General features: G+C 44.0%; 3 protein-coding genes across 3 annotated transcripts in view; all 3 read left to right on the top strand.

Annotated features, from left to right (window-relative positions):
- Positions 1-2534, top strand: part of LOC142380571 (uncharacterized) — a 30161-nt gene extending 27627 nt beyond the window's left edge. Inside the window, exon 14 of the mRNA XM_075466483.1 lies at positions 82-2534. Within this exon, the coding sequence (XP_075322598.1) occupies positions 82-1335 (1254 nt within the window). The 3' untranslated portion in view covers positions 1336-2534. The remainder of the gene's footprint in view (positions 1-81) is intronic.
- Positions 2535-4638: 2104 nt separating this feature from the next.
- Positions 4639-9166, top strand: znf576.2 (zinc finger protein 576, tandem duplicate 2). Its single transcript, XM_075465225.1, has 5 exons — positions 4639-4725; positions 5423-5600; positions 5681-5796; positions 7090-7233; positions 7376-9166. The coding sequence occupies exons 2-5, from the start codon at positions 5456-5458 to the stop codon at positions 8216-8218; spliced, it is 1248 nt and encodes a 415-aa protein (XP_075321340.1). The 5' UTR covers positions 4639-4725; positions 5423-5455; the 3' UTR covers positions 8219-9166.
- Positions 9167-10196: 1030 nt separating this feature from the next.
- On the top strand, positions 10197-15706 carry LOC142380728 (uncharacterized). The gene is made up of 4 exons (XM_075466629.1): positions 10197-10554; positions 10715-11204; positions 12413-13380; positions 14167-15706. The coding sequence occupies exons 2-4, from the start codon at positions 10724-10726 to the stop codon at positions 14986-14988; spliced, it is 2271 nt and encodes a 756-aa protein (XP_075322744.1). The 5' UTR covers positions 10197-10554; positions 10715-10723; the 3' UTR covers positions 14989-15706.
- Positions 15707-17176: the final 1470 nt, after the last annotated feature.

Here is a 17176-nt window from a genome sequence, read left to right as displayed (position 1 = left end):
ATATGAATCACTGTCTATAAGTCCAATGCAAGACCACAAACTGTTTGAATTTATGTGGTGTGTTTTTTTTTTTTTTTTTAGTTTCCCAGTCCAAGGCTCTATTGGGAGGATTTGACTAAGGTGCCATTGATTGCCGAGGCCATGCCACTGAGCCGATTCCTTGAGCTGTCTCGCACGTTGAAGCTGACTTCTCCTTCAAAAGATCCAGCCAGTAGTAATTTAAACAGCCAACAGGAAGTTAAAACGTGTCCAAGCAGTCAAGGAGTAATTTCTCAGCGCAGTGACGGGCAGTGCCAATTTGCCAGGGAAAAAGGTTCCAAAACACAGGCTGGTCCTCTGTGGAAGGTTCAGCCATTATTGGGTCGTTTCAACACGGGGTGCCAGCCGCTGAGACGACAGGGCGATTATGCCATTGACCAGTATCTTCTTCCACTGACTGGGAAGACTCACGACAACAAACCATCTCTCCTCTGCACTTCTTTGATAGGGTTTGATGGTTTACTCTCGCATGTGGATCTGAAACTGGATCTCTCAGACAAAGAAGACGCCGTAGAAAAGATGGTCCCCAAAGGCAGTATGGTGTTTCTTTGCAAACAGGAACTGTCCACCCCGGCGATGCTGGAACGCCTTTTAGCCGCTGGGGTTCACGGCGCAGGCAGGGTGGGAGGAGCACGAGGACAGATCGGAGATGAGTTTGTGAGCTCCGATGGGAAGCTGATGTTGCGCAGATCACACTGTGGTTTCATACTTTCCACTGCGGGGAACAGCCAGAGGATCATAGGCTCTCTCATAGACAGCTTTGAGAAAGCCCAGACGTCGGCTCGCCTCAGCAGAGATTTGCAAAATCTGTACTCTATCCCCCTCACAGCCTCTGCACCAACCTGCTGGCCGCAAGCCGTGCTCTGGTACCTCACAGATGTGGCTTTGGTGAACTCCTGGCTCGTATACCGTTCGGATCACGCATCAGCGTCAGCCCCTTTGACTCTCATGGCCTTCAGATTGGAGGTGTCCAAGGCTTTGATACTTTCGAGCGGCTCGGACACTCAGGACTCTGTTCCCCCTCAGCCCCCCTCAGAGAAGGCTTGTGTAAGGAGGGAAACTCCAAATCCCGTCCTGGTTGAGGAGAGTCCTCTGCCGGATGCGACCATACGGTACGATGGCTCAGGCCACTGGCCGGAACAGCTTGCGGAGGGGGAAGGGGGCAGGTGTCGTTTTGGGGACTGTCAGAGAACGTCCCGAGTGCTCTGCCTCAAGTGCTGCGTCTTTCTTTGTATCTCACGCAACCACAACTGCTTTTTGAATTTTCATAATCAAGGGAGTTTAGGAAAGGAATAGTGTTTCATACTTACCTTGCTTTTTTTTTTTTTCTTTCAATATCGTTTTGTATGGTTTCCACCGAACAGCCATTATGACCGCCCTCCTAGTATAACAGTAGATAACGATACGTTAACAAGTTGGTTAGCATAAAGAACTATAATGCATCGAAACAACAGTGTCAATAAAGAAAGATACAGATGGTCCTACCTGCCAGCAGAAATAACTATTTATAACGACAGCTTGTGATGATTGATAACAGGAAAAAATAATACAACAACAATATGATTTCCCTTTGGGGATAATTAAATTACTTTTTCATTTCATTGCCCTCATTTTGCCAAGAGCTCGGACCAGTTAGGTTGTAGACAAGGAACACCTGAGGGTGTCCTGGAGTGTGTGGTAGTGGGCTGTTCGCAACAGATCCTGTTGGCCCTGTGGGTTTTGCGGTGGGGTCTTTGTGGGCTTGACTACCTCAGACTTTGGGCTCTTCCAAAGCAGTTTTCGCTGGTCCTGTCACGGTTCAGCAGTGTTAGGATGTTACTGTTAGGGTGGTGCTGCTGGCACTGGGGAGGTGGGTGTGACTGATCTGAAAATATTTAGTAGGGTCCATATGAATGCCAGGTTTCCGCCGCACATTGCTGAACAGTGTTCCTCATTTTCCTGTCAGTGTTGTTAATGTTGTGACTGACCAATTATTTATTGTTTTTTTTTTTCCCCATAATGCCTTTAAATGGCAGTGGCATATTTTTCGTAGCACTGCAGTTCAAACGGGACAAACGCTTCGTGATGTGGCTTCCGAAGTCATTCAGCTTTTGTTTAAAGTAATTTGTTATGGAAAGGGAGACGGTTTTTTTCTTAACCTTTTCTAGTTTACATTCCATGATGAGCTTATTTTTAGTTCCATGAATTTCAACTCTATTTATTCTGATTCCACAAAACAATAAAACAGACGACAACAAAAAAAAACCTGCATTACTGATTTTATTTTATTTTCCAACCGTGCTTTAAAGCTGCACCTTTTCACAGCTGTTTGACATGTCAAATGTGTCACTAATAAAAGCGATGGTACTGCTGTGTTCAAGTGTCCCTGTAAGCCATGACGCTGTAATGCCATTGTGTGTACGGTCTTATTATTTACGCTATGGTGTCAAAATGTTTTCCATGAAAAAGATCAATTTGATCATCTCACAATATTAAAAAAAAGAAAGTAACACTGACCAACTGTTGTAGTGATACTGTACTAATGTGATGAATGTTACAAACATGCTACAACTATAGCTTTAGCATGCACTACTACATTACTTATATTGCCAGTTGAGTTAAAACATACAAGGAATTTGTCTTGGTATGTTGAACCCCATTTCAGGGGTTGGAACACTGCGAAATGTCAATAAAAACAGAACGCAATGACTTGCATCACCAGTAGAACATAGATAAGACACCAAATGTTGAGAGAGACGTGTACGTTGTGGAAAAAATAATGGCTCATCTTGAATTTGATAGCAGCGACATGTCTCAGAAAAGGTGGGACGGCGTCACGTTTACCACTCCGTGGCGTTAACTCTTCTTTTACCAACAGTCTGTAAACATCTGGGACCTGAGGAGGCTGTTGTCCCATTCTTGTCTGATGTAGGATTCTAACTGCTCAACAGTCCTGGGTTTTTCTCCGGCCAATATTACGTTTCGTGATGCGGCAAATTTTTTCAGTTGACGAAAGGTCTGGACTGCAAGCGGTTCCATTCCAGCGCCTGGGCTCTTCGCTGTCGCATTGTTTTGCTGAAATGTGCAAGGCCTTCCATGGAAAGGGCATCTGGATGGGAGTAAATGTTGCTTACATACCTATCAGTTGGAATGCCAGTTCCATAGAAACTGACACATCCCCACACTGTCAAAGTCAGATCCAGATCATGTAAACTTTACTGATGTTTTTACAGGGCACTGCTTTATAGCGTAGTAGAGTAACCCTTACAGAAAAATTAAGCACATGTCGCCAGTACAGTTATAACGGTAACAAAATCGTGTTTTCTTAATATTACCCATTAATATGTTCCACTAATATGTAAAAGCTGTCGAGAACAAAAGGACAGTTTTAATTGTTTGGTTTTTCATTGATAGATGTAAAACAACTCATGAGCTTTTCTATGCAGCATGACTCCATGAATAGCTGATAGTCACCGCTTCACCTGAAACCATTTTTAAAAGGTTTCATGCACAGAGAACATGGCAGCATTTCTAGTTATCTTTCATATTTGTTTTTTTTTTTCTTTGCAAAGTAGTTTTAACTTGCATTTGTGGATGCAGTCGAGTCCCGGCACCTACAGATACCACGTTTTAAATGCGGTTTCACTTGAGGGCCCAAAGATCATTGTCCCTCAGTACAGGTTTCCAACCTTGTTTTTCTTGGGTGTGTTTGCAGAGATTACTCTGACTCTCTTAATGCCTCAAGAATATTGTATCGTACATTTGATAGGTTATCAAATACCCAAATTATGTTTGATTTTGCATTCAGAAACATCATCCATACACCGAACCACCTCCTCATCCTGTCTTTCTCAAAGTGGCGGAGCTCTGTAGTCCTTAGAGGGACTTCTCAGAGGGGAAACTTTTTTTTTATAGAAAATATCTGACATGTTGCAAATGAACCTCTTTATTAACCTGTTTACATTCATTTGTTTGGTTAAATACCCCTTCCTGTGTTTTGATGCCTTTTTTTTCTACTTTTTTGGTGTTGCTCTATTTTGAATATTGATGGCTTCAAATTTAAAATGAGCCTTTTGAACGACAATAACATTTATCAGGGTCAAAGTTCAGCACCCTTCTTATAAAACGTCCAGCTCAACAGAGGATGTGAACGACTTGCAAATCGGCCACAATACCAATATTGTGCGTCGGTACACTGGAAGAAAATTTCAAGTTCCTTTTGGCCAACTTCTCTTTGGTCACGTGACGAAGGTCTGCTATAGAATCGTGCTGCATAGAAAAGCAGATTAGTTAGTTGTACGGTCTATGGTTCAAATCTTTGTTTGAACAGGAAAATGCGCATTGTGTTCACTACAGCTTATTCTATAATTCAATAGAAAACATTAATATTGTTTGAAAGAAAAAAAAACAAAATTTGCAACTGTTATACTTGTAGAGCCGTTGGCGTCATGTGCTTTATTTTTTTTTTACGAGAGTAATATTCTCTACGATACAGAGCGATACCCTTTATCAACGCCAGTAAACTTTAAATGACCTGTGTCTGACATTTTATTTTGAATTTTTTTTTTTCAAAGTTTTCATTCGAAAAGTCCGCGGCAGCCATCTTAGTTGTACCAATCACAACAGCACACCAGGAAGTGTACGATCTATTGAATGTACTTCTAGGGTCACTCTCTCAGTCAAACTACCCTGAAAGAGCGGTTAGAGGTAACGTCTGCTCAATTTCATATCGTTATTCAAATGTTTGCAATATATATGAATGTGACGTGCTTCATATAGATTCTCGGCAGATGTATGTACGCGCTGAATAATTAGTTTAAACTCAGCATGAGAACAAGCATGAAGTCTGCGGTCCTCTGAATGGCAGAGTGTTGTTAGCGCTAACTAGTGGGAAGCTAGCTAACGTTAGCCCGCTTAAGTCGCCTGGTACTTTGTTATTAGCGTTAGCTACGTGCATAGACACAAAACTCAAGCGAATATAGCTGGCAACTGCGCTTTTTCAGTTGATCAGCTACATTCGTTAGGGCATTTTACGCAGGCACCTTAATATCTGGTACATATAGATTTGCAGTGAGCTAGTTAGCTTAGCTGGCGGGCCCTAGTGTGATGTTTAACGATAGCTTGAACTAAAACTTAAGTTGATGTCGTGGTAAATTGTTAAACAACTCTTAGATTATATACGTTTTAGCTTCTGCAATTAGTTATTTAGAGTTACCGAACCTCTGTTTAACATTATGGATTTTTATACGCTGTCATTTGTTATATACTAATGTTTACATCACTGATTTTGTTGCGTTTCCCGCAGTGAACCAAATTGGTGTTATTTCCACGTGATATTTAGTACTTTGTTTACCCATTATTCCTGTCTGGTTTTATTTATTTATTTTTTTCAATCTTGGGACAGTTTTAGCCTGCTTAGGGCACCCAGTATCGCGGGATGGACTCTGAAATTTTGAACATAGAGGAGATAGTGATGGGACGGGGCTTGCCAGATCCACCCCCTGAAGCTCCCCCTGAAAAGCCAGCGGAACCGTACAAACCCATCACTTTGAATGGACCTCCGGCACCTCCTGTCCAATCCTGTGAGTGGTACAGATATCACGAGCTCAGCTCAGCGCTGAAATGGGCAAAACTGTAACCGTGTCTCTCTGCGATCTTTCAGACCAGCATGAAAACCTGCAGTGTTTCCAGTGTTTCATCACGTTCTGCAGCGCCAAAGCCAAGGAGAGGCACATGAAGAAGAGCCACCGGGAGGAATATAAACAACAGCTTCAGCAGGTACATCTCACAACAACCAGTTAAAGGGGAACTCCGGGGCATTTGAAGCGTGTTTCCATTGCTAGAGGTTGTCAAATAATGATAGTATGACACAGAGAGGTGCGTATCTGCGCTCCCTGTGTGAAGATCGCTCTGTCCGCACAGCATGTCATGCGAGGCTAATACGTGGTGGCTAAGGGGCAAGCGCTAACCCTTCCACGTAAAACAACAACTTGCACACTGCAGAAACGTCACACCACTTTATAACCCATCCGACAATAAAGTCACAAGCCTTACCATCAAAACCATATGCATGGTTCTCACATTACTGGCATGGGGACGTTACAAAACAACTTTATAAACAGCATGTCACTCACCGGCTGGTTGTAGGCTCGCGCATGTGAAAGCCCAAAAGAGTCGATGGAGAATAATCCCATATACAAAACAATTATCTTCTCTAGAAAAACTGCGTTCAAGTATTTAAAACATTACAAGAATATTACTGGGCAAGTATTGTTGTAATGTTTTAAATACTTGAACGCAGTTTTTCTAGAGAAGATAATTGTTTTGTATATGGGATTATTCTCCATCGACTCTTTTGGGCTTTCACATGCGCGAGCCTACAACCAGCCGGTGAGTGACATGCTGTTTATAAAGTTGTTTTGTAACGTCCCCATGCCAGTAATGTGAGAACCATGCATATGGTTTTGATGGTAAGGCTTGTGACTTTATTGTCGGATGGGTTATAAAGTGGTGTGACGTTTCTGCAGTGTGCAAGTTGTTGTTTTACGTGGAAGGGTTAGCGCTTGCCCCTTAGCCACCACGTATTAGCCTCGCATGACAGGCTGTGCGGACAGAGCGATCTTCACACAGGGAGCGCAGATACGCACCTCTCTGTGTCATACTATCATTATTTGACAACCTCTAGCAATGGAAACACGCTTCAAATGCCCCGGAGTTCCCCTTTAACCAATAACGTGATGAGTTGCGTAGAAGCTGTGGTAATAAAGAGCCGTCAGTTGCCCTTTTGTGAAGTTAACTTGTATTTAAATGTTGTTATGAGCACAGTTTGACCAGTCGTGTTCAACTCAACATGTTAATGCAGAGTCGTTTGACTTCAAAGACGCAGGGCTTCTTCTCTCTTTTAATTCAAGCTTGAAAATACTGTTAAACTATTATGTGAACGGCACCCATGTTTTCCCAGTAATGTGTGTGGAGTAGATTTGAGGCACAGTCTTTCTTATTTCCTATAACTCGAAAACGTGCTGCCGCATGTAGCCTCTCCTTTGTGATTCAAGTCTGGTTTTCTCGCAGGGAAACACACTGTTTACGTGCTACGTGTGCGACCGCACGTTTCTGTCGTCTGAGGAATTGACACAGCACCAGCCAACGCACAGCAAGGATGACAAGCCTTTCAAATGTGTTCACTGCAAGGAGAGCTTTAAGACCTTCTCTGAGGTGATTATATTTTGTATTTTTGATACAACTCATGAGCCGTATTAAACCTTATTAACGCTGCCAAAAAAACTTCCAGCTTTGAATATCGCGCAGGTTATGGTTTGTGCTTACTGTTTTTGTTTTTGTCATCTCACCTTTGTAGCTCACGGCCCATAGACGACAGGTGTGTCCAGAAAGACAGATGGTATGTAAAGATTGCAATGAAACCTTCCGTAGTGCTGGACTGCTGCGTGCTCACCGCCTGACCCAGCATCCCCGCCCAGATGTAGACACTGCAGAGCAAGCGGAGGACGCCACTAAAACCCACCACTGTAAGAAGTGTGGTCAGGGATTTGAAGATGAATCGGAGCTGCTAGCGCACCAGGAGAAGTACCCTGAAGGTCAACAGTGCAACGGCAGCGCCTCGCCTTTGAAGAAACGTGGGCGGCCTTCCAAAACCGAAGAGCCAGTGGGTGGTGAGAAAAAGGGAAAGCGAAAAAAGAAGGATGAGGGAGAGGTGTCCGAGGAGGCAGTGAAGGCCAGCAGCACGTCAGAGCCAGCAGCGACCCCGGCAGAAGAAAAGGGAAAAGTGGGCGGCGCCAAGCGCGGCCGTCCTTCTAAAGTGGCGCCGAAACCAGAAACGGAAGATAAAAAAAGCTCTGGAGACGAAAGTCAAGCTCCAGGAAAGGAGAAGAAGCCTAAAGCGGACCCGGTTCCGCCTCGTCAGCACCCTTGTCCTGAGTGTGACCTCGCCTTTCCCAGTTTGGTTCAGCTCCGCGCTCACAAGAAGGAGAAACACGCGCCACGGAAAGCTCATCCATGTGAAGAATGCGAGGAGAGCTTTGCCCGTCCCGAGCAGCTGGATGCCCACATGTCGCGGGCTCACGCGGTTGGTCGGTTTTCCTGCCTGACCTGCGGGAAGAGCTTTGGTCGCGAGCGCACCTTGAAAGCTCACCAAAAAAGCCACCCCGAGGAAAAGCCTGAAAACCCAAACGCAAAGAGATAATTGAGACATGCAGAAAGTTTGCGGGTTTTTTGAATATTTTAGCCATGAGTTGTCCCTTTCTCTTTTTAAATTCGGGAAACCTCGTAGTCGAGACGATGTTCCAGATGAATGGTTTGGAGAATCAGGTTTTTAGCTGGTTGCTGAATTTAAAGTTGATTTGATTATGAGCTGTTGAAATTTTTTTGGACAGACACGTCCTCATGAATTGACTAACCAAGTGTTAATTAAGCTCATATATTACACTGTTTGTCATGGAAAATAGTTTATTTGTTTAAAAAACATGAAAAAAACACCGTTTTGATTAACTTTTAAAATGATTTTTCTTTTTGTCTGTTTTTTTTTTTTAAGTGTGAAACGCGTGCGCTATTATGATTTTATTACTGGATCTCTTCAGTTGATTAACTCGCTTTGCGGTTTAAAAAAAAAAACCTCGTTTTGAAAAAGTACATCTTTTGAAGTACACTAGATGCCTCGTAGATCTACTTTGTCTGAATGTTTTAGGCAGGTTGTCAAAAGAAACGTGTTTATGTACAGCTTCTGGTTCATTTTTACACTAAATGTTTTGGTTGTTTTACATTCTAAATTAAGTTTCATCGAGGGAGATTCTGAAAGTTGTGCTTAAAGATTATTTTTGCCAAGTGCTCCAGATTCAATGTGGGGTAGTTTTGGCACGTGGGCACAAATGATCCACTATAATCCTGATTTTGTGTTATGATAAAAATTAACTTTATTATTACTTTTATCCACTGGTTAAAGTAGGATTTAATTTCTTAGCATTTCTTACACGGCGCTCGTGACTCTTCAATGCCCATTTAAAAGAAAAAAAATGTATATCATGTTATTCACTGATTGGATTGTTTCTCTCCCCACTGCAATGTGTCTGGACACTGCAAGAAAAAAAAAATGTAATAAACCATGCTATCCTGAGGGAGGCTGCTGAAGAAATTACTCGATTTTGTGTTTTTGTTCTCACTTCTGAGTCAGGAACACGAGCTGCGATGTGGATTTGGGACTTTATGTGTGGATCAGACGATTTGGAGTATGGTATAACCCCTCGAGCAGGGATGTCCACATCCGGTCCTCGAGGGCCGCTGTCCTGCAGGTGTTAGATGTTGCCCCGCTTCAACATACCTGATTCAGATGAAATGGATTTCTTCAAAAGATTGTGAAGATCTGCACAAACGTGCTAATGATGCATTGATCTGAATCAGGTGTGTTGAAGCAGGGAAACGTCTCAAATCTGCAGGTCAGCGGACTAACTGGACATCCCTGCTCTGGACATAAGGTTTTGATAGCGTTATACATTATATGGTGGTTTTACCTTCAGAACAGATTTTTAGTTGTTTAAACAGCCTTGGAGTCGAGCGTCACCTGGGCTGATGTGTATTTTTAACACAGCCATCGAACAGCTGAATATTAAACCTTTTGGTACCTCAGTTTTTGGTATGACCTTAATCTTGTATAGTGTGGAACATTTTTGTTCTTTAGAATGTGCAGTATACACATTTTGAGGGAGCATTTCCTGTGTTGTCACATAAGGGAAGAAGATTCTTTACATGCAGATGAAAGCTAAACAGTTTTTTAAAAGTTTTAATCGACATATTGAGTGGTGGAAGTACTTTTATTCACTTTCATTTTTGCTGAGTACTGTAGATCTGATCAGACTGAAAACTGCGTCAAACCAGAGATACAGTAATAGAACGGTGATAACCACCTCACGAGTAAGCAGAAAAGAAATACAATGTATTTATTTGATGATATTATGAAAGTAAAAGTACAACAGTGAAAGTATGTTTCATGGCTTTTACCATACTGGATTTTGTAAACTTAAGTGAAATTGCACCGCTTATATTTTATCAATATAAAACTTTAAATCTACTAGTCCGCCTGTGCTGCTGATATGTAATACCACTCCGAGACACCAGGGGTGCGCGTGAGTAGGTGTGGTTTTTCCTCCTGCTTCATTTGTTAGCCTTTGTTGTCCTGTTAATAGATCGATGTTTATCATCGAGGGAGCAGGGTGCTGCTAGCTACCTTGCTAATTAATAGCGCTCAATATCCACGCAGTTTAGGCAAATTTTTTTTGTTCTTTTCAGTCATATGTCTTAAGCGGTCATTTGCTTTGGGATAACAATAATCATAAGAAAAAGCTAGTTTCCTAGGTAAAGCTTGTCAAGCCACGCTTCATCATCATCATCGGTGCCTCCCGCCAGGTGTTCGATGTGCAAACGGGGCTGCAAGGTGTGCCACAGAGGAGTTTCCATGAAGAGGAAAATAAATATTTGAAAAGCAGGAGAGACAGAGGAGTTGTCACACGGATGTAGTCCCTTGAGTGGGTGAGGTGAAATTGAAATTGTTATTCTTGGCAGTATTGTTATTTTGTGCACACGTGAGCGTTGCACCTTGGTCCACAATGCCAGGTGTTTAAAGTCGGTTATCAGATATTTACTGAACACCCGCTCCTCTTTTGTTTCACACCCTCCGCTGCCTCTCCAGCCAGCAGTCATGTCCATGGAGTACACCCTTGATATCCAGCTGACAGAGTTGGGATTTCCGGACGTCCTGCAGCCGGAGGACGCTTCGGTTAGCCAAGAGCCGTCGGATGAGCCGTCCTCGCGCTCACTGTCAGCCGCACGCAAGCGGAGACGGCTGCTCAGAGATGGGCAGGAGGCAGCAGCGCCACCAGCACGAAAGTGCTCCGCGTCCCCACATCTGCCAGAGACGGTACCCTGTAAAAGATTGACTCGCGCCGAGAGTAGAGACAGCCAGGGTGTCAACGGGGCCGCAGTGAAGGACCCCCCCTCAGAGGCCCCCCTGGTTGCAGAGTGCGAGGAAAGTGGTGGAAAGAGACTCGATGAGGAGAAGGCGCAGGAGGACGTGGAGGAGGACTCGGATGACAGCGAAGTTTCAGAGATCTATGAGGACGAGGAACTTGATGATGAAGACGACGACGACGATGATGATGAGGAAGAGGAACTAAGCAACGGTACCAGTTTAGTCTGTTAACTGATTGAAATATGTCAAATTGCCACTACTGACCTGGTTATTTCTTTTTATGCCACTGGCATACGCCTCAGGAAAAAGAGTCAAATATCATACGGAATATTTTACCGTATTGATAGGAATTAAACCATGGCAGACAGATCAGATAAATAATACCTCGAAATGCACCCATCACGTATATGAAGTGTTGGATGCATTTTTTATTTCTTGTTCCTTGGACCCATTAAGACCTGATGTGACTTTTCAGGCCTTAAGTCACGGATGTCCTGCAGGTTTTGGATGTTGCCCTGCTTCAACACACCTGATTCAGATCAATACATCGTTAACAGGCTGGTGCAGAACTTAACAATCTGTTGAAGAGATCCATTTAATCTGAATCAGGTGTGTTGAAGCAGGGCAACATCTAAAACCTGTGGGACAGTGGCCCTCGAGGACCGACTTTGGACATCCCTGCCTTAAGTGTTGCGACATTTTCAAGACCTACGAATCATTGTTATTATAAAAAAAAAACCAACACATTGATAAGCATCAGTCCAATGCCAGTAATCGACAACGAAAGCGGAAGGGTTTAAGCTCCCGAATATTTTTTTTCTTTTTATTTCATGTTTCTAGATTCCTCAGAGGCTGAAACTCTCAGATTTCAAAGGCTTTCACCCTTTCATTGGAGTTATTTCAAACAAAGCATTTTTGTCGATGCTAAAAAAGCGTCCCGGCTTTGCGATGTGTGCTGCGTCATTTTGTTGCCGCAGATCAGACACCCAAAGGCTTGTTTGAAGGTAAACGCAGCGACTTGCCTCCCCTCGGGGTTCCAGAGTGAGACTTTGGTTCCATTTGGTTCTTTGGGCAAAATAGGCCCTACTTCCAAAATAGTTTGAAAGATATACCTCAGTCATACTTTGAATCAAAGTGTGTATTTGTGACCTGATTGTAAAGATTTACTATTGTGTTGGAACAAATGGCTTGAAGGCTGAATGTAGGGATTAAAAAAGTATCTAAAAACCTGTTTTTAACAGGTGTTTTTTGTTTAACACCTGCCGCACCTTTTAAAACTGTTAAGGCGCTGCAGGCATTTAGACTGTTAGTTCGATACAGCAAGTATAACGATTACGGTTGTTAGATTCCAACTCTTATAAACTTTCTCCCACAATCCGTCCATTAACCGGCACACTTTCCTCTCAACGTTTTCTTCAGAAACGAGTAACTCGGGCGACTTCCGCTGCAGTGTCTGCGATCTCCAGCTGCCCTCCAAATTCAAGCTCCAAGACCACATGAACCTGCACACGGGAGCACGCCCGTACTGCTGCGCGGAATGTGGGAAGCGCTTCTGCCAGATCTACAACTACCGCGTCCACCTGCGCACGCACGCCAAGATCAAAGTGGAGCGCCACTGGTGTCGCATCTGCCTGACTGGCTTCGGCTCACAGGAGCATCTGAAGCGCCACCTGTCAAGAACTCACTTTGAGGACCTGTTTTACGAGTGTGACCTGTGCAAACGCGTGTTCACCTCGCTGAAGGAGTGCGAAGCCCACGTGCAGCTGCACAAATGTATGGTGAACATTGTGTGTGACGTGTGCGGCCGCAATTTTCCCTCCGAAAAGTCCCTCGCGCGCCACAGGAAGAAGAGGTGCCTTCGCAACTTTAAATGCACAGACTGCACAAAGACCTTTACCAAGAAGAACGCTCTCCTGAAGCACAGCTTCTCGCATCTCGGCTTGTTGCCTTACACGTGCGTACGCTGCCGCTGCCACTTCCGCCTGGCTAAGCTGTACCGCCAACACAAGTGCGAACCCCAGCGCATTCACTGCGTGGCGTGTCTCCGGGAGTTTCTCAGTCAGGAGGACTTCCAGCAGCACAAAAAGGACACGGGCTGCTGGGGGAATCAGGAGCCGAACCAGAGAAAGGACGAGATCCGATGTTTGGAGTGCGGCCAGAGGTTCGACACTTCAGAAGAGCTGAAGAAGCACGCCGGCGCTCACCAGAGGGTGCTGAAATGTGCTGAATGTGGAAAGGGGTTTCGGTCGGCCTTGCTGTTAATGTCCCACATGGGCGGTCATGCCGGCAAGTCGCCCTGCTTTTGTCAGACCTGTGGACTGGGTTTCCCCCACCAGCAGAACTACGACGGCCACCTCAAGACCTGTGGACAGCCCTCCCAGTCTGTGGTGAGTACGAGTGTTTGAAGTGTTTTTACTTTGCGTTGCCACTGCCTGGTTTGCAGAACGACACGGAAGCAAAGAACAAAGTTCATGGAATCCTTTTGCCGGTGGTTTCTGTTACATGCAAATCGATGTTGTGGTTTGGATTGTTATCCCCAACATGGAACTTGCACAAAGTGTTAGAGCCATCGTCCAGGTTTATGTTTGCAGAACATCTTAAATTTTCTTTCCAGGCAACGATCACACACTTAAAAACTTAGTCTGTTTATGCTGAATAACACCAAACCAAAGCCAAATGTGACCAACTCTGGCCTGGCTGCAACTGCTCAGCACCGGCTCTCCGACTCCTGACTCTTTGGCCTTATTGCACACTGAGAGTGTTGTTGATTTATCAAAATTATAAGTAACCCACACTGGTGTCTGTTGTCTGTTGAAGAAATACACTGATGCATATTTAAACAGCGCTACACAGCAAATATCGAAAGGACTCTGCTATAGACGTGTTACTAATGTTAAACCTTCTTCCTTATTTCTGTCGTCACACACATTCCACAGTAAACGGGTTTCTTTTAGAATACTGGTTTCTGAAAAATTGTATCCTCTCCGCTGTTTCCGTCTTTGCTAGCAGGGGCGGTCAAATGCGTTACCTCATAATGAGGAAAAATGTCTCAAGAATGAGTGAACGTATTCCCCCGTTTCTTTGAGTCTTTCCGCATATTTGCACGTCTCGCTTTTGTTTTGTATTCCAAGTTGACTGACTGGGATGTTTCTTTCTTGTTTTTGCCTTTTCAGAGTGTTCCCAAGAGGCGCAAGACCTTGAAGAGCTCTCTGCCCGAGCAAACTCTGAAAAAGCGAGCAAAACCAGACTCAACAAATATTTCCAGCACATTCAAGGTACCTGGCGTTGTTTTGAACAACCCCGCTGCATCGGAGAAGGATTCCCGTAGTCCCGGACTTGTGGCAGGGCGTGATCCTGCGGGCTCTGCTCCGTCAGATGGGTTATGGAGTCTAACTCTGGATAAAGAGCCGCCTCCCGGCATGAACCTCGTCTTGTTTCTTCCCGTCTGTCCAACTCAAACTAACGGGCTTGTGTCTGCTGTCCCTCAGACTCTGCCAGTTGCTGCTGTGCAACCTCTGCCTCAAGCATCTCTCTCGCCGGCGTCAAATAATGAACTGCTCGGCGTGAAAGGTGCTTTAGGAGCGTCGCTGCACCCTCCCCTGCAGTTGTTAACAGGGGTTAAGGGGGACACTGTGGCACCTTTAGATTTGTCTAAGAAATGTAACCCCTCCAAGTCGGAGGTGTCCGACGTTCCTATTAAAAGCGAGCCAGTAGATTTTGAAGCCTCAGGACAGGCCAATGGTACGGAACCACAAGAAGCTCAAAAGCACAGAAGCCGTGAAGAGATTATTAAAACGGATGCAGGAGAGACGTACGCGCGCAGCGAGGCGAAGCGATTTGAAACTGACCCCGTGGCTAACACAGCGTCCCCTGGACTCGCATCGCATATAAAGAACGAGCCTGACTCCCCTGGGCCTGATTCGGATGCACCGTCACCCGCGTCCATCCAGCTGACCGACTGCGGGCCAGAGAAGGACATTAAAAAGGAAGTTTGACATCTCAAGCTGTGCGTGATCTCGCGTGAAGAAACTGAAAGTCCTGATAAAACCCTGCAAAGGATGCACATCTTATTTGGCAATAACTGTAGTCGCATTAACCAAAAATAGCACTGATATTACAACTTAAGTTCTAAAGAATATTGTGTACGTTTTGCTGTATCGATACGTGGACTATCATACAGTGTTACTGCAAGGCAGGAGTTTCCTGATACTGTTCTCACTTTCGTCACTAGCATGAATAGACTTGAAAGTGTCTGTGGTTGTGACTTTTGTTGAGTGTTTAAAAAAAAAAAAAAGAAAGAAAAAAGTTTGCTGTTTCATCTGTGATTTAAAACATTCCACTCTTGATCTTTTCTTATTTGTATTCTGGGTGGCGCTGGTGGGATGTAGAAGCCTATGCAACACTGAGCAGGATCTTTCTGTGCATTAATGTATATCCTCGGTTCCTGCCGTTACTTCCTTGTATTTCGGTGGTGAAGCTTCGTCTTCTATGTATAAGACCGATAGCAAACAAAGGGTTTCTTAACTCCTTTTTTTGTTTTGTTTTTCTACTGCAGGGATGTGACCTTGACTGCTAAGCTAAATATTTGATAAGTTACAGGGAGTTCTGACGTTGGATAACTTTGTGATTTACACGCTCTGAATCGATGTATTCTGCAGGTGTATTTTGATGGGTTTTTTTCTTATGGCAAATAAACATTTGGACTACGTATAAGATGCCTCAATATCTTGTTTACGCCAGGTTTTATTCCTAAGCTGCAATAGCGCCTCCTGCTTCTGTCTAAGAGAGAGAACAAATGTGCCGTTTTAATTCTTGAAAAGGGGTAAATGACGTATACAAATGCCACTTGATGTGTGGAAACATTGCTTTCATGAAATGGCTCATGTCAAACTGCCATACATTCACAGACGAAGGCACGGCAGAGTCAGACCTTTTAGCCTTTATTTTAAACCAAACGACAGAAAAGAAAAAGCCTTTTGAGAGATATATTTTCACACTCTGGAAGATTATTACGACATGAAAATCTTCGAGAGCTCAGTATAACAGAACTCTTATGGCACAGGTGTGTTTAAATATTACTAATATTCCCCCCCCCTTTTTTAAATTTTTTTTTTATAAATATCAGGACTTATTTAACGTATAGCTGTTTACATTAGAAAAATGACACTCAAGAGGAAAAAAAAAAGAAAGAAAACAAAATACTCTAATAAGTAATACTGAATTGTTAGTATGACTTCTGTCCCATGGGAATATTCCTCCTCTGCCAAACATCTGGAGACCGAAAGTCATGTTCTCAGTCCATGTTGTGGTATATCAGCAAACATGGGGCCATCTATGAATGTTATCCCAACACCTTTGCGCCTGTGCGGTCCCATATCATCACTCTCCCACCTCTGTGCTCGACTGCGTTCACTGTGGCTCCCCTGGCCGGGTTGCCTCTCAATGTGCCGGCCCCCACCTGAGCTGATCAAACGGATCTTCTAATCTGACCAAAGAATGTGCTCCCAATATTCATCCTTTTCTAAGATAATGTTCCTCATCAAAGTGGGGCTTTGGTATTCCTCACACGCTGTCAGTAGAGGTTTGACATTATGCTCGGAAACCTTCCCTTTTTACCATATCTCAAACTTTTCAGAGGTTTTTGCTCCACCGCTCGTCTTCCTGCACCCATTTGTGCCTTTTTGAAAAAGGTCAGATTTTTGCCGTCCCTTTCGGACTTTCACTATTTCCCATGCTTATGCTTAACAGCTCAAACACGCGGCCCAAACATCCATGACTGAACTCTGGTGTTCAGAGTTTAGGGTCCATAGGAATTAGGCTGATTCAAATCACAGGTATTCTCTGTTTTCTCTCCGGGATCAGAGATTTCCTTTTTTGTTCCACAGTCCCACTCATTTGGATCTGTAGTTGCGCTGCCGTCTCTCTAAAGTATGTCTGTTTGACTGTTCAGAAGTGGAAATCCTCCGCTTGTCCACTTTATGATCTAGATGGCGCTTTTAAATGATCTGACGTCTGAGTGACCTTGCACGTGTTTGTGCTCAGTCCTTCTGTGTCCGTGCTGTCTGATTGTAGGTCATTCTCTGGTGGGCGAAATAAATGTAAACTTTGGTGAATTGTTGACGAATAGACCCTATTACGCCTATCCCGCTGTGGGCTAACATTAGCCACAAATTTAGATTCAAT

Source organism: Odontesthes bonariensis, chromosome 5, assembly GCF_027942865.1.
Source record: "Odontesthes bonariensis isolate fOdoBon6 chromosome 5, fOdoBon6.hap1, whole genome shotgun sequence".
NCBI lineage: Eukaryota > Metazoa > Chordata > Actinopteri > Atheriniformes > Atherinopsidae > Odontesthes > Odontesthes bonariensis.
The sequence above is the reverse complement of the archived record's forward strand: the minus strand, read 5'-3'. Positions and strand labels throughout refer to the sequence as shown.